Source organism: Rattus norvegicus, chromosome 1, assembly GCF_021556685.1.
Source record: "Rattus norvegicus strain SHRSP/BbbUtx chromosome 1, alternate assembly SHRSP_T2T, whole genome shotgun sequence".
In the NCBI taxonomy this organism is placed as follows: Eukaryota; Metazoa; Chordata; class Mammalia; order Rodentia; family Muridae; genus Rattus; species Rattus norvegicus.
The window spans coordinates 36,163,983-36,184,350 of NC_141534.1; the positions used below are offsets into that span (position 1 = coordinate 36,163,983).

At 44.7% G+C, this 20,368-nt stretch overlaps 2 protein-coding genes across 30 annotated transcripts in view; one reads left to right on the forward strand and one right to left on the reverse strand.

The window, feature by feature from the left end:
- Positions 1 to 7,660: 7,660 nt before the first annotated feature.
- Fastkd3 (FAST kinase domains 3) lies at positions 7,661 to 16,292 on the reverse strand. 15 transcript variants are annotated; one of them, XM_087645172.1, is made up of 8 exons: positions 15,937 to 16,292; positions 15,378 to 15,843; positions 13,526 to 14,980; positions 13,255 to 13,340; positions 11,092 to 11,266; positions 10,204 to 10,273; positions 9,447 to 9,561; positions 7,661 to 8,004 (listed from the first exon to the last, which is right to left on the reverse strand). In XM_087645172.1, the coding sequence occupies exons 3-8, from the start codon at positions 14,949 to 14,951 to the stop codon at positions 7,906 to 7,908; spliced, it is 1,971 nt and encodes a 656-aa protein (XP_087501298.1). In that variant the 5' UTR covers positions 14,952 to 14,980; positions 15,378 to 15,843; positions 15,937 to 16,292; the 3' UTR covers positions 7,661 to 7,905. The 15 variants fall into 15 exon arrangements, 12 of the variants coding, with proteins under 12 accessions (XP_087501298.1, XP_087501683.1, XP_087501345.1 ...); XM_087645557.1 differs by lacking the exon at positions 15,378 to 15,843 and having other exon boundaries at positions 14,700 to 14,980; positions 16,257 to 16,292; XM_087645219.1 differs by lacking the exon at positions 15,378 to 15,843 and having other exon boundaries at positions 16,257 to 16,292.
- A 97-nt stretch (positions 16,293 to 16,389) lies between these two features.
- Positions 16,390 to 20,368, forward strand: part of Mtrr (5-methyltetrahydrofolate-homocysteine methyltransferase reductase) — a 32,370-nt gene continuing 28,391 nt past the window's right edge. For 4 of the 15 annotated variants that reach the window (XR_015680185.1, XR_015680209.1, XM_087645659.1 and 1 more), the window contains exons 1-3: positions 16,390 to 16,447; positions 17,357 to 17,521; positions 18,901 to 19,054. Coding sequence is in view for 5 of the 15 variants with exons in the window: in XM_087645659.1 (XP_087501785.1) it covers positions 17,393 to 17,521; positions 18,901 to 19,054 (283 nt within the window). In the remaining 10 variants the exon portion in view is untranslated. 15 annotated transcript variants of the gene reach the window in all.

Below are 20,368 nucleotides of genomic sequence, written 5' to 3' on the forward strand. Positions count from 1 at the left end.
AGTCACAAGAGCATGCCAGTTAAATGTTATCGTCCCCATGAAAGTATCAGTAAAATAAAATAAAGTACCCTCTATAATCAATCTACTGTCAACCTTTCCCACCTCTCCCAGCCTTTCCAAAGACAGACTGAGAGGTCAGCTGAGGCCCCTTGCAAGCTTTGTATAAATGATAAAGTATACACACTTGCACAGGTAGACGGGGCTGACAGAAACTATGTGAGAACTCGGCTCCAGCATAGCCCAAATTGAGATTATTCCACTACAGAAATCCCGTTCACAGCCATTCAGACATATAATTTTGCTAGCTGCAATTTCATTCAGTTACTTATTTTGTTAGTAGTAAAAGAAAACTTCACGAATAGCACTTTAGTTAAAAACAATCTCGGGGTTGGGGATTTAGCTCAGTGGTAGAGCGCTTGCCTAGGAAGCGCAAGGCCCTGGGTTCAGTCCCCAGCTCCGGAAAAAAAAAAAAAGAACCAAAAAAAAAGAACCAAAAAAAACCAATCTCTAGTTAGCTTTAATTTTAACTGTCAGTGCCACACAGCCTGGAGTCAGGAAAAGGAATCTCAGTAGAAGGCTCACCCCCATTAGATTGTACTGTTGGCATGTCTGTGAGGACCGTCACAATGTCGGAGGATTCAGCCTACTGTGGGTGTACCAATCTCTGGCAAGGTGGTCTTGGATTATATTTCTTCTTATAGCTAAGCATGAACCTGCAAGCAATCTGGCTAGTAGCATTCTTCTATGGTTTCTGCTTTGAGTCTCTGCCCTGAGCTCTCTCAAGGATGGACATGGACTGAAGTGTAAACAAAATTGAACCTTCCCTCCCCTGAATTGCTTCTCTTCAGAGTATTTTATCACAGCAACGGAGGGGAATGAGCACACATAGAAGGCAGGCTTTGTTCACAGATATGGCAGTGGGTGTAGGGACTACTGCAATGGGTCTTTCAGCCTGAGATCGAGATCAGGTTCAATTGCCAGGTCTCACAACATTCCTGAAACTAGCAAGATACACAGGGCATCTAGCCAGGAGCCAAGGAACAAGTTTGGTGCCATGGATTAAGAGAGGAAAAGTGGGGGCTGGGGATTTAGCTCAGTGGTAGAGCGCTTACCTAGGAAGCGCAAGGCCCTGGGTTCGGTCCCTAGCTCCAAAAAAAAAGAACCAAAAAAAAAAAAAAGAGAGAGAGAGAGAGAGAGAGAGAGAGAGAGAGAGAGAGAGAGAGGAAAAGTGAGGGTACAGGGGTACTGGCTAAACCTACCTGGCAGAAGACCTCCTGAATACAGACCAGGCAGTCAGGGATACCTTGGAGGATTGTGGATGGTGCAGATCTAGTGAGGAAGGTTGAGCATGGATAGAACTTAGTGGAGTCTTGTTATACTAACTTTGGGTTCTTTTGCTAAAACTAAATTGTGCAAGGAAAAAGCATAGATTGCCTAATGTGGGATGGAAAACAGCTAATCACCTCAAACAGTGAACCAAAGTAATAATTACATCAAAGTATAACTTCGAGAATAAATGAGTTTACTGTGGTTACTTATAGGAGTGTACAAGAAAGGTTACTTAAAGAAGCAAATACAACTAAAATAATCTTGTCGCCAAAAAGCCGAACCCAGGTGTCAATTTACAAAAGCTCAAACTCTGGAGACTTCAATGTGACTCAGAGATGTCTCCATAGGTTAGAGAACCTTCGCTGAGTAGCTCAACTTATTCTTTTCTCCACCAGCAATCTTTCACTGCTTCTGTAACCTTGGTGAGATGTAGTCTGTATTGTTAGTTTCAGGAACTTGGTGAGACTTAGTAGTTATTTAAGTCCTGAGCTCATGAGCATTTCCCCTTCTTTCCTGAAGGAAATATTTCAACTTAAAAATTCCAGGTCTATAAAGAGACTGCTCCAGATAGAACACCTGAACCCACAGGAAACTGCTAAACAACAGAAGATTCAGAATCCTGGCCAAAGTTGACCAGGCGAAGAGTTTGTGATTTTATTAGACTGAAAGCTCTCCAGGGCATGGTCACTTGAATCTTTTATCTTGGATGGTTCAGTAGGTACTCAGCAAGTACTTGATGACAAATAAAAATTGGTGCTTTAACCAATCCCTGACATTATAAATGATGCTCTCTTAGGCTTACAGACAGAAGCATGGCTGCCCTCTGAGAGGCTCCACCCAGCAGCTGACTCAGACAGATGCAGACACCCACAGCCACACAGCAGATGGAGCTTGGGAACTCTTATAGAAGAATAGGAGGAAGGATTGCAGGCTCCAATGAGATAAGAACTCCACAATAAGACCAACAGAGTCAACTGACCTGGATCCTTGGGGCTCTCAGAGACTTAACCACCAACCAAAGAGCATACATGGGCTGGACCTAGACCTCCCTGCAGCTTGGCCTTCATGTAGATCTCAAACAACTGGAGTGGGGGCTATCCCAGAAGGTGTTGCCTGTACATGAAATGCGTTCTCTTTGCTGGACTGCATTGTCTGGCCTCAGTGGAAGAGGAAATGCCTAGCCTCACAGAGATTTGAAGTGCCAGTGTTGTGGGGAGGAGGGTATTCAGGGGCCCCTACTGGGCTCAGAGGAGAGGGGGAGGGGAAAGGATTGTGGGAGGGGATGACTGGGAGTGGACAATGAGCAGGATGTAAAATGAGTAAGTAAAACAATAAAATTCAATTTTTAAAAAATGTTGCTTTAGCTTGAGTTTCCTCTAAATTTGAGTCTAACTAGGGATCAGATGCTCATGAATTATTTAGGAGGTAATTCCAGGGAGCAGGAGAAGGGGCCACAAAGACTGAGAAGCAGGGGAGGCTGGATCAGTCCATGATGTTGGACTAGGACCTGGAAATTGCGTGTCCTGAAATCCTAAAATTGATTGACATTTGTCTGTCTGTCTGTCTGTCTGTCTGTCTGTCTGTCTGTCTGTCTGTCTCTCTCTCTCTCTCTCTCTCTCTCTCTCTCACACACACACACACACACACACACACACACACACACAGAGATCCTGGTTTCTCCTTTAGCACAATCAATGCCGTGAATTTGCTGCCCCCTAGTGACAGCCTAAGAGGATATCCCTGCCGATTCCAGAGTCTGTGCCTAACAATTTTCACCTATTTTCTTTTTTCACTGCACTCGTTAAAATATAACAAGATTAGACCTTATTCAAAATTGTCAAATATGTGCTACTAAGAGCTACTGCCTGGATATGCTTGTGATCACAGCAATCAGGCACAAAGATTCAGAGGCACGGACACTCAATTTAGAGACCCAGATGTGACTGTACCAGATTCATGCCACTTGGTGAAGCCAAAAACTATTTATTAGACTATTTTTATGACACAAACACTCTCAGGATTAAAATCTAAACAGAGTGCTCGCTTCGGCAGAACAATACTAAAAAATCTAAACAGAACCAGGGTTGGTTGATTCTCCCTTTCTTTCCTGGGAACATCCCCTTTGCTTTGTACCAGGCATGACAGCCAGGGTCCCTGTGCTCCAGATCCCAACTCAGACTACAGATCATTCTGGGCCTAAGCAGATGGCTTCTGTGCATGCTTCCAGAGTGCCACTGCTCTGTGCGAGTGCCCCTGGTATGTGTATCATTTGACTTGTGTAGTCTTTACAGGTTTAACTTTCTTGTGGTGAGCCTTAACATGGCTAGAATCCTTACATGAGGACACACTTCAAAGAGAAGTGAAGAGGCAAGAACCCATACACACCCCAACGGAAGGAAGCCATTTAAAATGTAACATCACATACACACACACATGAACATGCACACATGCACACCTACTGATCATATGTCAATGCCAGGAACAGACCAAGGCTCCCCAGGGCACTACAAAGTACACAAAGCAGTAAAGTGTTCAAAGGTGCGTATCTTGCTGACACCATGACTCTGGACTCCTAGCCTCAAACTGTGAGGGCTGATACTTTATCCCACCACTGTGACCCACTCACTTTGTGGTACTGTTACAGAATCCCTAAGAGCATAAAACAAAACTGGTCCTGATTTGCTTTTTACTGCTTTAACAAACCATAGCCAAAAAGCAAGTTGGGATAAGAAAACACACTTCAGTTTATAGACTACTACAGTCCATCACTGAGAAGCAGGGCAGGAGCTCACGCAGGAACCCAGAGGCAGGAACTGAAGCAGAGGCCATGGACAAAGATGCTTACTGGCTCACTCACTCCCTGTTCTCTGCTCAGCTAGCTTTTTTTATATGGTGCAGGAATGTCACTGCCCACAGTGGACTGGGACCTTCTGTATCAACCAGTAGTTAAGAAAATGCTCCCACGAGTAAGTCTGTCCTAGGCCACTAAAGCCCCCTCTTCCCAGGTAACTGTCCACTGAGGCTATTCTCTTCATCAGTGTCCCTTGTGGTTCAAATCCCGTGGGCCACAAGGATGTCCTCATAGCTCAGACAGATTATACAGGCCAGAGGATATCTCATATATGGCTCAGAACCCACAGACAAGAGGGATGTCACACTACCACGTCTTTTCCTCAGGCCCTGAAACACAAGTCCATCCCCAACAAGTGAGGAAGTGGAAATGAAGTCAGGCATGAGGATTCTTGAGCAGTTCTTACTGTGGGACATAAACCATGCCAGGAAGTGTGATAAGGTAGAGCAGGTTAAGACCCAGAGACTTGATTTTGTAAAGTGACAGAGTGGGAATGGTCATGGTTCCTTGCTGGTGTGGCTCCAGTGTCTTGGCATAGACCCACAGTAGGAGAGGCAGTTTCTCTGTCCTTCCTCTAGTGACATTTATTTATCTTCAGAACTATATTTTCAGCTTTATTAGAAACCTTATCATCAAAGGAGTTGGCTAGCAATGTTACCAACAAGACAGATCCTCAATCCACGATTCCTGTGTATTCACTGGGAATCTCAACACTCTGGTGGTCAAGAAGTCTGATGTGGAGACCATCTTTACAAAGGATAGCAAAATTGTGGGTTGCTCTGTGCATAAGGGATTTTTTTTTTTTTTTTGGTTCTTTTTTTCGGAGCTGGGGACCGAACCCAGGGCCTTGCGCTTCCTAGGCAAGCGCTCTACCACTGAGCTAAATCCCCAACCCTAAGGGCTTTGTTAATGAAAGAAATGTCCAAGGTGCAGTAGCTGGAGAGGATGGCAGAATGATTGCTGGCCAGGTTTTAGATATTAACCTGGCTGCAGAGCCAAGTGAACCTAGGAAAAAGCAGGTGGGAAATATTCTACAGCGAGTACAGGTCTTCATTTGACTTGGACGAGGACTTTCAACTGGATTATGGCAGGGCGTAAACAGTTACCCAGCACGTGTTCTCCTCGTCCTCGTCCTCTTCCTTCTCCTTCTCCTTCTCCTTCTCCTCCTCCTCTTCTTCCTCCTCTTCCTATTGCTTGAGCATGGTGCCTTCCAAATGCCAGCGTGTCCAGGAACACCTCATGAAGGAGCAAAAGTGGATTCAATTTGAAGAGTAGACAACGGGGATCTTCTTCCAAGTCTGGAAAGTTGAAAGGTGATGACCTTCAGCCATTAAAAAGGAGCTGACTCAGATAAAACAAAAAGTGGATTCTCTGCTGGGAAGCCTGGAAAAACTTGAAAAAGAACAAAGCAAACAAGCAGACTTGTCCTTCTCGTCCCCAGTAGAGATGAAGAATGAAAAGTCTGCAGAGCAGAGCAGCACCCCCGTGAAATGATGAGAAATGCAAAGGCGGAGTCTGGGCGGTACAGAGGACTGCCGAGGAGAGTGGCCTGCTGGATGATAACAATAGTGAAGACCAGGGGGATGGGGGAACTGGAGTCCAGGGATGAGAAGAGTACCTCTAACTCTACCTTACTTGCGTCTATTTCCCACAGCTGAGTTGAAGGACGATGAAAAAGAGCCCAAGGAAGGAGATGACAGCGCCAATGGAGGGAATGACTCTTAAGCGCATAGTGGAGCTTCGAAATCTTATCCCTTTATTCATTTACCTACAAGAGGATCAAAGTAACACCAGATTCTCTCCCCTAGAATCTTCTGCACATTCTCACTGTTCTCCCTCCTCACCTTCCTGTGTTCATTAATTCATAATTGCCCTGTGCCTGCTTCCACTTTCACTTCCTGTGATGCTCCTTAGTAGTTTTATTGTCTTACCCTGTAAGATTTGCTTTAAATTTGATACCTCTTTGACTTAACAGTAAAAAGTTGTATGGTTTTTATCAAGTGTCTCCAAAATAATCTCTTGTTATGCAGGGAGTACAGTTCTTCCCGTTCACGAGTGCAGTCGTCACTTCCCTAACTGCAGAGGCATCTCGTTTACTTGTAACCCTGAGAGCAGCTTTGCACACTCATGTGTTTTCCCTCACACGAGTGACTGTTACCACAAATGTATTTTTGTGAATGGGAGTTGGAATGTCAAATACATCATACAAGAAAATAGTGTAATAGTCTTTTAATATTTGCTTTCTAAAGTTATTTTTGTGAACAGCCTGATGTTTGGGACCTTTTTCTCAAAATTAAACAATTCCTTATTAAACCAGAAAAAAAAAAAAAAAAAAGAATCAGAGATTCAGTGGGCACACACCTGAGAGTTGGTAACTCCCAGCACCCTGCCAGATTGCTGGCCTGGAACATAAGCCACCCTCCTCCCATAAAGGAAACTGCCCTGTGGTCACATAGGCCCAGAGCAGAGTTCTCCATGCTAATGAGGTACCTTGAGGCCCAAAGGGCTTAGCCAGTAAGCTTCCCTTCCCAGACATCCCACCCTGCAAAAGGTATTTAATTTCAGGTCAGACCCTGAGAAAAAGAGGTATGGTACGTTACCTATCCATTTTCCACCATGAACAACCAATAAACTGTTTAGAACTATGGACTGTCTCCTTTCATTAACATCTGCTGAGGTGAGCCATGGTGAAGTCATTTGACTACAGAGCCCCAGTTTAATTCTGCAGCAGAAGGCCTCTCTGAGCTCCCAGGCACAGCTGCCACCAAGTTAAGGACAGTCAACACAATCCAGTGATTTCCTTCCCCCAATCCCTGACCTATCCTGGGCTAGACCCTGTCCTCAGCCCTCAGGCCACCGACTCCCAGTGGCACCTGGATGTTCAAGAGTCTGAGAATCCCATGGCCCGGCCTTGCCGCAGGCCTGGGGACCCCTGATCCAGCTCTGGCTTTCCACAGCTCCAGACTGCACTTTCTCATCCCTGGAGCAGTGTCACAGCACCTCCCTACAGCCCAGTGCAGCCTGGGGTAAGTGTAGTCAAACTTGCCTCCCTAGAAGCTGTGCCCAGGGCAGGGCAGAAGCAGACTGACACTTAGCATGCTGTGGCTTCTCAAGACCAAGTACTCCACACTGTCTAAAGCAGAAGGCACCAGAGACATGGGAGTATGATGTCCAGTGCTCAGCAGAGTGGAGAATGGTGCACACATCCCTGTGCATGGTCACAAGCCCAGCTTTCTAGCTTGCCTCACACCTGTCCCAAGAGGGAGAGAAATTGAGGCCACTAATGCATAAACAAATAAACAACGCTGTTTACCCCTTCCCTCCCTCCAGGCACTCCCAACCCCAACCTGAATAGTTCTGCTTTCCTGACTCCACCTTTCTCACCAAATACCACAGCCACCAATGAAGGAAGTGAGAGATAAACTTCCTTCTAATCCTCACTAGAAACAGAAAACCACATTAAAAACAAGACAACTAACATTTACTTGTTACATTATTTTATTGCATTTGAATGATCCTGCTCTGCAGTGAAGGCATCTAAGACGCCATTAAATTAATTTCAAATTTACCACCAATACACATATACATGGTATAAGAAAAGACACAGACCCTTTTCAGATCCCAAGTCTGTAAACATAATTTCCATATAGTGGCTAATTCACAAATTAAACTCTCTTACAAATAAAATCTTTTTTCACTGTGAATCCTGAAGCCAGTTTCCTCTGTTACCAGTGGACTGTGGAGCTTTGAGAAAAGAGCTTTCTTTGTAAATAGTCCACCAACTCAAGTCTTGATGTAAGCAGCTCCAGCTCATGATAGGGAACCTATGAAAGGAAAACCACCATTAAAACTCCTGGTGACGCTGCTGTCCCTCAACCTTGGTTCTTACACCCTCCTCCATCAGAGGAGTGACAAAGGTCCTACCTGACATCTGCACCTGGAGTTCCCAGCACCTAGAGCAATGCTGGCTCAGAGGGGCAGCTGAGAGAGGAGAGGAAGGCGAAGTACGTACATCACAAGAAGTGAACCTGAGCTGGAGGTCAATGAACCACTAGAGTTTACATAAAGCCAGAGACAACCCCAGCTATGAAAACACCAGAGGCAGAGGGAGAAAGTAGAGAAAAATGGAGGGCTTGTGGAGAGGGAGCAGGCAGGGGAAGAGAAGAAAGAAGGATGGGAAAAGAGGGAGTTAGGAGGGATGGGGAGGGACAGAGCTGGGAGCACAGGCTAGGTGGTTGAGCATGTGTCTACAGGGTCTGTAGACACATTTTAACTGTGTGCAGACTGGGTAACGCATGGTCCTGAGCAGGCCATGTGCCTAAACAGTCTATGTGTACAGACTGGATAATGCAAGCTCCTGGGTACTAACACGGAAGTCTCTAGTTTAGGCTGCAAGCAATAAAGAAGCAATGGTACCTGAACACACACTACATGGCTAGCTCTTAGAAAATCAATGTGGGAATGACAGGATACCATGGAAAAGCCACGAGGAAGGTAGAGAGGAGTTAGCAATACTAAAGAGAGCTGGAAATGTGTGTATCCGTGTTTACTACAACCCCCCAGCAGACCTTACAAAATCCCCATTGAAAACATAATGTTGGAAGAGTAAGGGTAGATAAAGACCCTGGAACAACCTTGCTAAATTTACCCATTAAATCAGACAGACACGGAAGCAAAAGCTATTCCAACAGCAGTAATTCTGAAGGCAGAGGTGAGCATGTTGGTAAGGAAATAGGTATGTACCACTTTGGAAAATACCAAGCTTTGAAAATCCTAACTACAAAATGTGAGTCAAGTAATAAACCGAATCAACCCCTAAGATATAAACTAGTGGCTGGAGCATCAAGCCACTTACTGTTACAGTAAATTAAAATAGAGGCTGGGTCTGTAAAATCCATGAGCAGACAATGTCAGGAAGGGTTTGGGAGCTAACTCCACCCTTGCTCGGATTGCAGCTTGGAGCTTTTCTTGTACATGGACTTGAAAGAACCTACTAGCCCTGCAAAAGTATAATTAGGATGTTCCTACAAGACCTCGAACAGACAACAGGCAGGCCGTCATCGATGGACCATCCTAGCCAAGCCCATGACCGCCCTCGTCTGGCCCCACTTCTCTTCTGAGTTGGTTCTACTTGTTGGTTGCAGTTCATTCCAGTAAAGTCTTTGGAGTTGTACTGTGTACCATGTACGTAATTGAAAAAGCAAATTTTAGTAACAGACACTGCATTTTGAAGGAAAAACAAAAACAAAGACAGATGATACCATACCTGAACAACCTGGTAACCAAGTAACCGCAGGTGTCTTTGTTTAATGGCCTCTTTTCCAAGTAAGTGTTTACTGCCCAAGCAAAATCGCTGTGGGCCATCAATACACAGGGCCACCCTGAGAAAGCAAAAGCAACAAGTCAAAGTGCACCCTTCCTTGCCAGAAATTACTTGTTTAGCCCTATGTGCCACTATTATTTTTAAATCAATCATGAATAGATGGCCCTTTCATTTGTTGAAAAAAATTTAATCCTATTAGTGTTTACTGAATGAAAGGATTTTTCCAAAACTGAGAGATTCAGCATTTGTTTTCGCTTGTTTTTCCTTTTATTGAAAATAGATTCCTTTCTCCTAACAGTCCCCATGATGGTTTACCCTCCCCGGACTCCTTCCAGGTCCTCTCCACCTCTCCTCTCTTCCAGAGCCACTTCCTTTTTGTCTCATTAGAAAAGAACAGGCTTCTAAGAGATAATAACCAAACACGACAAAACGACATGAAGCCTCTCAAAGTTGGACACAGCAACCAACAGGAGGAAGAGTCCAAAGAGCAGGCAAGAGAGTCAGAGACCCACTTGTCTCACCGTCAGGAATCCCACAAAAATACTAAGCTAATCACTTAACATCTACACCAGGGCCTGATGCACACCCATGTAGGCTCTGTGCTTGCTGCTGCTGCTCCATGAAGCTCAGGAGTTTAATTTCCAGAATCATGCTTGTCTATCTTAAGAAAAGCATCCGTAGCACCCACAGCTTTCTTTACCTTGTATGGACATCCTCATCCACTGTAAATGGCAATACAAATCCATCTTCATCTAATTTAATTTCAACATCTGGCAAAAGAAAGGAAAAATTCCTCGTGTGATACCCTCAACAACACTATCTTCCTGTGCCTTGTGCTTGTTCACTTCTTCCATAATGCCTTTATCAGAGGGCTGAGGCTGCAAAGTAATGGCCACAACCCACAGTGACAACAGTTATTTAATTGGCCTTACAGACTACACAAGCCAGCTTTGCACCAAAAGGTCTCAATTACTCTGAAGCAGAGTGGTTTCAAGCAATTAACAGAATGTACAGAACATGTACTCTTTCTTCTTCCTCATGCAACAAAAGGTGTGAATTCTTCAATAAAGAGTAAAGAAAACCCTCAAAATTAAGCCAACACCAAGGCAGTTGCAGACCTCAACCCTGCTCACAGGTCTGCTCTCTTCCCACGTGTCTTAGTGTTTCTACTGCTGTGACAAAACACCATGGCCAAAAAAGCAAGTTGGCAAGGAAAGGGTTTATTCAGCTGACTTTTCATCACTAAAGTCGAACAAGAGTTTAAACATTGCAGGATCCTGGAGGCGGGGGCTGATGCAGAGGCCATGGAGCACTCACTATTTATCCATCAGTCTTGGAGGTCACCGTTCCTTCTCTCACTCAGCAGATGAAGGACTGAGCAGAGAACTGTTAAGTGCTGTGCCCAGGACATCCTGCTACTATGTGGCTGATGTGTTAAACTTAGAGTCCTGGTTCTCCTGGCCAGGCCTCTGCTGACCTCTCCTTCTGCTCGCCTTCAGGAGAGGGAAGGTTCTGTCCTGCATCTCACAGATGTCTGGCCACGACATGGACAGGATGCTTCTGACAAAACAAGCCCCTAGTTACTTACCTATGGTATAATAATAGGGTGTCAACACTTTTGAAGCAAAATACAATCTTGATCCTAAAAGATCAATCAGTCCAATCACCACAGACTTATAAAGATGGAGATCCATGGGCGTCTCCAGGGAGCAGCATGGAGTGAGGAATGACTTCACTTGATATTTAGGAAGGAGTTTGGGGCCCTAATATTCATACAAGCAAACATAAAAAAGAAAAAGATATAAGGCCACAGAGTGAGTTGAAAGCTACTGGGATAAAAGACTGATCCAAAATTACTTTATATACATGGTATGTTTCTAAGACATGGGTACATCATTTTCTGAAAATGACAATACACAAGATGGCTGCTATAGCTCATATTTTTTAAATGAGTAAAACATACACAAGAGCACTCAGGTTAAAAGATTTTTTGGGATGCATGGAGTTCCTTCAAGGTCATAATCACTCTCAACTACAGTTTTTTGTTTTTTTGAACAAGGATTGCTCAGTGTAGCTGACCGTCCTGGCCTCGATAGATTTGCCTGCCTCTTCCCCCCAGTGCTGAGATTATAGATGTGTGCTGCCACCAGCACTTGGCTCTCAGCTGAAGTTTTCAACAGTAGTATTCTAGTTTGCTTTTCTTTGCTGTGATAAACATGATGACCAAAAGCACAGAGAGGAGAGGGTTCATCTGAGTTTACACTTCCAGGTCCCGGCCCCTTATTGAGAGAAGTCAGGGCAGAAAGCTCAAACAGGAACTGAAGCAAAAGCACCAGGGAATGCTCACTAGCTCCTGCTCATCTGGCTTTCTATACAGCCTGCCTAGAGATGGAGGCACCAGTGAGCCACCTTCCCAAGCCAATCAAGAGAATGTTAGCACAGATATGGCCAATCATATTGAGGCAATTCTTCAACGGAGGTTACCTCTTCCCAGGCTGTGTGAAAGTGATAAAAACTAATCATGGTAAAAGGAGAATGTGGTAAAAGTAACACTTCAGTTCCTAAGGAAAAGGGAGTGGGATAAAACAAAGGGGTTAACAAGCTGTCTGGTCATCTGGAAAATAAGATAACCTTTACCATCCATGGCAGAATACAAGTACCATGCATCCTGTGCACTCTCTTTGACATATGGAGCATACACACACACATGCACACAGGAGACTGTGAGATAAGTGTGTTGACACATACTATGCAGTGACAAAGCATGCAGATCCGAACACAAACAAATAACAACATTTTAAAATTAAAGTACACATACCAATCCCTAAATTGTAAGTGTGCTAAAACAGGAAATGTTGTTTTAAAAGCGGAGTCAAATGTATGGCAGAACAGAAATGAGATGTTACCGAGATAGGAAACTCAAAAGTTACAGATAGCTGTCTGAAAAAGTTTTCAAAACTTCTGCACTGCAAAATCATCAATAAAGACTTTAAAAATAATAAAAACTAAAGAAAAAAGAACCATGTACAACGGTTATATATTAACTCCTGTCTCATATGAGTTATAGCTATAGAAAGACGAGTTGTAGGAAATCTAAATTAAGAATAAACATTTGAAAGCATGCTCAAGGCCATCACTGCTCATTGAAATGCAATTTAACCACGTGGCAGGGCAGTTCCTCTTAGGCAAGAAATGACAAGGTTTCAAAGACCAACCACACTGCAGCTGACACATGGAAGTCATGGCCATCCCCTTCATCCACTGTTGGGCACAGATGATGTGTATCCCTGTTAGTGGGAAATGTCCACCTTTATCCGTACTTTATCCGTACTACACAAGCTTTGTGAGTTATGAGAATAGGGCCGTGTAGAAAGGCAAGCACCAGCTAAACTCCAGCAAGCTGGGCATGGCTTTAGGAGACACTTAGAAGCAGCTCTCTGCCTCTGTGCAAACCAGAGTAGCACAGCAGTGATATGAAGTTCGAGAGCCTGTGGTGGGAAATATGAGTAGCGAATGTCTCATGTCTGATGAAGTCTAAGGAGCTACATGGCCAGAAACTCATCTTCTAGGACAAGAATGAGGAAAGGGGACATCTTCCAAAGATGGGGCCACAAGATGTCCGTGACCAATCAGCCTAAGAGAAGGTTCTGCTGTTTGAGATCAACATCAAAGGAAATTGAAGATATCAGAGAGCACAGAAGATGAGCATTTGTTTTACATAAAGCCATGCCACTGATATCTCTATTCTCACCTTATAGAAAGGACACTCTAGGACAGAGGTTAGGAAAAGTTGGGTCATCTGTGCCAGGCTCAGTCTGTCCAAATATGACTCTTTACCTGAAAAAAAAAAAAAAAGTTAAAAACTGTTGGGTTGGAATGTTGGCATGTAAAGAGGGATTATGGTCATAAAACCACCCATTACTCCTGAAGCAAGCAGTTTCAAATGACACTAGAGCTATGAGTCAATGTAAACAGTGCCCAGGCACCCCGAGCCATTACAATCAATTTGTTAACTGCCTCACCTTGCAGCCGTTGAAGGAAAAAGGGGCTGAATATTTTTGACATAAAGTTGACCGGATGGCGCTCAATCAGTGAACATGAGTGAAGAAGCCTCAATAGCATCTTGGGTGGAAAATGACGTAAATGAGCAAAGAGCACATTTTCTACCTTCCTAAACAGAGCAGGGGCATTTGGTGGTAAATAATTGAGTTTTCCAAATGGCTCAATTAATTCAGAAATCTGACTTGGTGAAAACTTTTCGGACTGACAAACAAAAATCTCTGCAACTACATCGAAGATGGGCTTGGAAAGAATCCGCTTTCTACTGCAGTACTCCATCACAGAGCTGGCAACGGCGGGGTCCAGGGAGAAGCACTGGGCAGCAACATGTTGCTCTAAGGCCTCTGTGAAAAACCTGTCACTGTGTCCAAAATAAACAAATGCCTCCAAGACTTGCCTGAGCTCCTCATTAGTAAAACGGGGAATGTATCTCACAACGGACTTGCCCAGCTTTATAAGCAGTGGGCGTGCGTGAGTCTGGTCCAGGGCCACTAAGGCAGTAAGAACATGGCTAATGGATTTAGGGCTCAGGTAGGAAACTATTGAAAGGGAGAAGTTGTTTACGGTGTTTAAAAATGTCTGATGTTTGTCTACTTCTTCAGGACACGCCTGCAGAATCCTATAAACGGACACGATATCCTCTGGAGCAAATGTTTCCAAATTTTCACTTTGCAGTTGACAGATAACCAGTTTCAGGATCTCACAACTTGCACCTTGAAGCCTAGCCAGACTTTCCCCAAGAACACAAAGATGGTGGACTTCCAGACTGCCTCTTCGCAGCCGGCGCTGGCATTCTGCCACAAGGCTCAGCACCAGGCTACTTTGAGGATCTATAACCAGAGACTGCAAAACGGTCACCAAAACAGCATTGGTCAGATGTGAGGGATCCCGCTCACAGCGAAGGCACAAAGCCTGGAAGACGCGGTTTTCCAGTACTTCTTTGGGTAGTCTCTGCTCATCATCTCTTTTCCCTATCTCACAAATCCTGAGCAGAGCTGCTGATGCCAGAGTGACAGGCAGGGTGTCCAGTGTATGGATGAAACTCAACACTTCCTCAAAGGAGGCGAAGCTGTTTAGCCTCCTGGAAAGCATCTCTTCATCCTCATTTTTAAGAGTCTGTTCTGGCTGGTTCCATACCTGTGCTTGAGAGAACCATGGCTCACCGACTGGATGAAGGTCATTTCCGTTTTCTGAGTGGAAGCTTTTACAGTATGCATGATAGAATCTGACCCTGAACAGATCAGGTTGTAGGGAGCAGAACCAAACACGGAGGCAATCTCTGACTGCCTTTTGGACATTATTGGCAGGGTGAATTTTCAGAGCAACCACAGCTCCGGGCATCCAAAAAACAGACATATGACAAAAGGCCCTCCGCAGGGTGAACGCCATGCCATAGGGTTCACCACACGTGACTTAGCCTAAGAAAATAAAACAAAAAAAGGTCAAATGCTAAGAGGACTTAACATCAACATTTATGAAAGAATGAGTATCCCATGACAAAGATTAAAAAAACAAGAACCTTGCTAAAACGTTTTAAAAACCAAGGCTTACTTTTCCTATCGAGCTAAGAAACAGAGAACCTGGGAGGAGGGTGCCCACTCTCCTGGCCCGGACCTCCACACCTAATTGGCTGACACCCAATAGTTTCACCAATAACTAGCCAGGCCACCCATATAAGACATGCATACCCCTTCTAGGCAGTGCCACAAAGTTTTTTTTTTTTTTTTTATAATGAACTATGCCTTAAATCTAAACTCCTTGAGTCATAGGTGTATGTAAGGATCTCAGATTAATGTTTTTTTTACCACTACGTACCTTTATAAAGCTTTCCTCTTCAAGGACCACGTTCTATGGACAAAGTGAAGAGACTACACCAACACATGCCTCCTTTAACATGTAAAGTTGGTTGCCCATTAAATAGCTCCCAAAACCCCATAATCATATACATCAGTTACCACTCAGGCTTTCAGGCCCACGTGTCTCTTCAGTTTTCAAAAAATCCTATTTTCTGATTCATCAGCACTCATTGACTTAGTTTCACTCTGGCTCATCCTGAAATTTCTTTTCTGTGGACCGTGAACACCTTAGTGTTGTCAGGTGCACTGAAGAATCATAGGGCTGACATCCTGTGGCCTCACTATATCAGGGCGAGATGCTGGCTCCTAATCACTGCCACGATCTGCCCAGTCTTTACTGTAAGTTACAGTACTTCAGTTCGTCTGGTTGAAGCTTTTCCAAATAAGAAACTGCAGCAACAGGGAAACCACCGTGCCCAGTGAAGCTGGGAGCGAGAGAAAGAGCTAGAATTTAAATTCTACCTCTAAATCTCGAGAATTGCGTGTTGGGGGAAGGAGAAGCCAATGTTTATATTTACGTGAGAGGAGAAGCAGCCGGCAAAATTCAAACTCCAGGTACGAGTCGAGCAAAGAATGGCAATCTGCACTGAGAAGCCAGGGAGGCGGCTGGGCTGAAGCTCACGCACTGGTTAAAACAATCACAGAAAAGCAAGCGGAAAGGGCAACGGCAGAGGCAGGCGCCGAGAGGCCAGACCGGAACCCACGGAGTACGCTGGAGCGCGAGTTGGGGGGGGGGCGTAAACCCGCGGAACTTACCGAGCGGCTCCGAGCCACGTCCGGGACAGGACCAACGCAGAACTTCCAAGCCCCACGGACACCCGCACGCACTGTCCCTTACCTGTAGGACATTTTGGCGCGTGCGCGGCGCTAAGGCACCGCCCTCATTCGGCACTCAGCGATTGGCCCAGGTCCTCCAGCATTCCTATTGGTGATCGTGCAGAGCATGCGTGCTGTACGGTGCGCGCATGAGCAGTGTTCCCAGACGGTATCTGAGAAAAACGGGGACCCGCGCGGAATTCGCACCAGGAGGTACTCTGCCGGGGATGGCGAGGGTGACGGATGCGGCGGGGAGCCGGGACTCGCGCCTGCGCAGTGGGAATGACGTCTCTGAGTCCCCCGGACCGTGGGGAGGGGGCGTCTCACGGGGTGCAGCGGGGAGGAGTCTTCTCTGCCACCTTTCCCCCAAAGTGTGTGAGCCTACACTTGTCGCGTTGCGACTCATCCGTTGGTCCTGCCAACTCTGTAGCAATGCTTCATAACAAACCTTTAAGTTTTTGTGCCCTAGCTCCCCAGCAGATAAGCCACACCTGCTTAAAAACTATAGTTGGTTCACTCACGAAAAAAAATACTTTTATAACAGACTGTCTAACATTCAGCGTTAGCCACTGGATGGAATGGCCGAGTGTGGAATCCCAGTCCCCCTTGTGCCCTTTACTTTTCTCTCGGTTATCTCTGGAAATACCGTCTCTGTGTAAAGTCCATGTACGCTGACTACTTTTGATTAGGATCTAGCAGGAAACACGAATTCCCCAGTTTTAGGGGAACATTTTACAGTTACGGGAGTTTTTTTGTTTTTTTGTTTTTTTATTTTTCCGCAGAAACAATAGCCCTGGGACACTGTGTTTGAGCTTTGCTTAGTCCCTTCACCATTCAGGCTTATGATCCTCATTCTGAGTACAGATAAGGCAGATCAGCCCTACAGGTATGCACTTAAGAACACTTGCAAGACCCAAAAGAAGTTAGAAATCTGCAGTGGATTTCATGCAATCAAAAGTCTCACTTTCATATATCTCCTTTCATTATCACATATTGTGGTTGATTTAAAATTAGTGCTAAGAAACAAGTTTAGAGAAAAGGCTGTTTCAAATTATGTGTGGGTGTCCTGTGGGTTACCTGCTTCATTAAACAGTATCCCTTTTTTCCCTTTGTGGTTTTTAGTCTCACTGTTGGAGTTACAGCTGATGACCTGAGGTGATGAGAAGGTTTTTGTTACTGTATGCTACACAGCGAGGGCAGGCAAAGGCCATAGCTGAAGAAATAAGTGAGCAGGCTCTGTCACACGGGTTTTCCGCAGATCTTCACTGCGTCAGTGAGTCAGAAAAGGTAAGGGCAGCTATTCCTGTGCATTTTCCTGTACTCTGTGCTGTGACATACTTTGTTGTGGAAAGTTATCCCAAGTCCTATCTGTAGGCACACAAACGACAGTGAAGACTGGCCGCAGCTTATTAGTAGGCCCTGTGTTAACTCAGGTACCACAAATAAAGTAAAATGGGGTCAGGGTGTAGATCAGTTAATAGTGTGCTTGTCCATCGTGCACAGAGCCTTGGGTTGATCGCACTGCATACAAACTGGGTATAGTGGTTTATACCTATAACCTGGTTATTTAGGACAGTGAGGCAGGAGGAACAAAAGTTCAAATCCAAATTTTGATGCATCGTGATTCTGAGGCCAAATGTAAAATGAATTCTTTGAACCTAAACTAGGCTATGTTTATGAGCAATAGAAGAAGAAACCTGGGAAGAGTTAAAAAGCATGGGCTGTCTCCATGTACCCTTCATAGTGTTCCGAGCATGAAGGAAACAAGGAACTGGTTCTGACAGGCAGCTGATGGCAAAGGGCAGCACTTAATTTCCCCTTTAAAATAACCCTCTGTTCAAGTGTGTCATTGCCTTGGTTTCATTTGTAGTACACACATGACTTTGCTCAGATGGATGATGATTCCAGAATAGTAGCTTACACTGCAGCCTGGCTTTGTTGGAATATCTTATGCTGCTCCTGTATTCTTTCACTTTTTTAAAAAATGTGTTTGTTTATTGGAGCAGAACAGGGCTCTTTGTAAACCAGGCAGGCCTTGAACTCTAGAGAGCCACTGGCCTCTGCCTCCTAAATAATAGCATTAAAGGCATACGCAGCCGTGCCTGAGAGTGTTCTGAGGTTTTCATTCTGGGTTCTCGGTGTCTGTTATCTTTGTTTGTAACTCACTTTGACCCTGTAAAACCCCTTTGCTCTCTTTTCTTGTGTGTGTGTGTGTGTAATATGAATGTATGTAGAACCAACCCATTTTCCTGCCTTGCTGTTCAGCATGTCCTCCTGATAACTTAATGGGCCTGTATGCTTCTTGTGTTTTTCTGAAGTATAGAATCCACTAACAGCCTGGGGAGAGATAGGGCTTTTCTTAGTATGTCAGGGCTTGTCTTAGTATGTCATGTGGAGGGAAAAGTATTAAACTCTCCTAGCCTCCTGGTGCCATCAGCAAAAGTGACCTAAGAAGGCAGTGTTCCTTTGAGCTGCGTGGCAGCATGATTGAGGTGAGGTCACAGGACTGCTCACTAGTGTGAGTTTACGATAACTCAGCCAGAAGGAACATGAGAAGGAAGCATACAAGACAGGAAAGGGGGCTCACTGCCTCTGATTACTTTGTCTTACCCTTGCCGATGCATTAAATCACAAATCTGCAGTACTTCTGCATCCTTGTTTTGTAGTATGATCTGAAAACCGAAACTGGCCCTCTGGTGATGGTTGTATCTACCACGGGTACTGGAGACCCACCCGACACAGCCCGCAAGTTTGTGAAAGAAATACACAACAAGACACTACCCACAGACTTCTTTGCTCACCTGTGGTATGGATTATTGGGTAACTGACGATTTCATTTTTACTATATACAGTTACTACTTTGATATATGAGTATATCTTATAAAATCTTGAAATATAATTGCATGGGTCTTTATTTTTACATAAATACTATTTCTCTATAAAAATATAGAAATGTCAATGATTCTCCAGTTTGTACCCCAAAGCAATATTCTGATCTGCCCCCCCTGCCTCCTCCCTCCCCATACTGGGTGTGTCTGGGGTCAAACCCAGGACCTTGCACAGAGAGAAGCACTTTAACACTTAGCCACACCCCAAACACTGTGCAGAACCTCTCCAGTAGCCATGGAACATTTTCAGAAGGTTTCAGAAATGTTTCAGAATGTTCACTAATGTCTAGATCTCACTCCAAACCTCCTAAAACAGAAGCCTTTGAAGGAGCAGGCACTTGGGATATTTCATTGTTTAAGAGAATAGTAGGTCACAAAACCAAATTATATTCTTCGGGAATGTTCTTAAGTTATGTCCTCTAAGGACGTAACTTGAGCATTGTGGTTTTCAATCCCTGGCAGAGAATAAGGAGTTTTAGTAATTCCGTTACACTGACTTGGCCTGCCCTCAGTGACACTGATACTCACAGGTAGGACCTGTGGTCGTTCGTAGCTCAGCGTGTAAAGCAGCTTGCTGCCAAGCCTGCTTGAACTAATCTCAGTCTTTAAGACCCACAGACAGAATCCTGTACTTGCCCTTTAACCATCACATTATACCATGATGCGTGCGCGTGCGTACGTCGTGTGTGTGTGTGTGTGTGTGTGTGTGTGTGTGTGTGTGTGTATGTTTACAGAATCAGTTTTAACTAACAAATAGAGGGGCCAGCGTAGAAAACTGTGATTCTAGGGAGATGGCATGGGTCCATATTCTAGCCCGTAGTCTGTGTGATTCATCTTTGATAAATATGCTTGGGAGAGTATCTAGCACAGATAATCTACCCTGCTTAGAGTCTCCATTCTAACCCCAGGCACAGTGTAAGTAGTGTTTCGGGTTTTGAAGCTTTTCTATAAAGATCGTATTGAAGCCTGATCCAGCCATCCTAGTCAGCCCATGTGTGCTCCTACCACACGCTCACTCCTTTGTCAAGCCATGAGACAGTTAAAGTGAGAACTTGAGTTTTGAATTTTTGAGCAGATGTGGAGCCTTACTTTCCCAGGATACAAGACTGCAGCAGTTCTTTAAATTGACCCGGCAGAGGCACGCACAGCCTCTGCTTGTCTTGCACGTGTGTCAGAAGTGCCAAATACTGTTGGGGGGAGATCAATATTTGAGGCTTTGTAGCTTACATAGTCACTATCATAGCTA

Excerpts from the sequence above, each read along its gene's own strand:
- Fastkd3 (XM_087645219.1), bottom strand. The coding sequence starts at position 14,951 with ATGGCGTTCACCCTGCGGAGGGCCTTTTGTCATATGTCTGTTTTTTGG. Across the intron at positions 11,267-13,254 it reads TAGAGTGTCCTTTCTATAAG|GGCCCCAAACTCCTTCCTAA; the intron begins GTGAGAATAGAG and ends TATGAATATTAG. Across the intron at positions 9,562-10,203 it reads GATGAGGATGTCCATACAAG|GGTGGCCCTGTGTATTGATG; the intron begins GTAAAGAAAGCT and ends TTGCTTTCTCAG.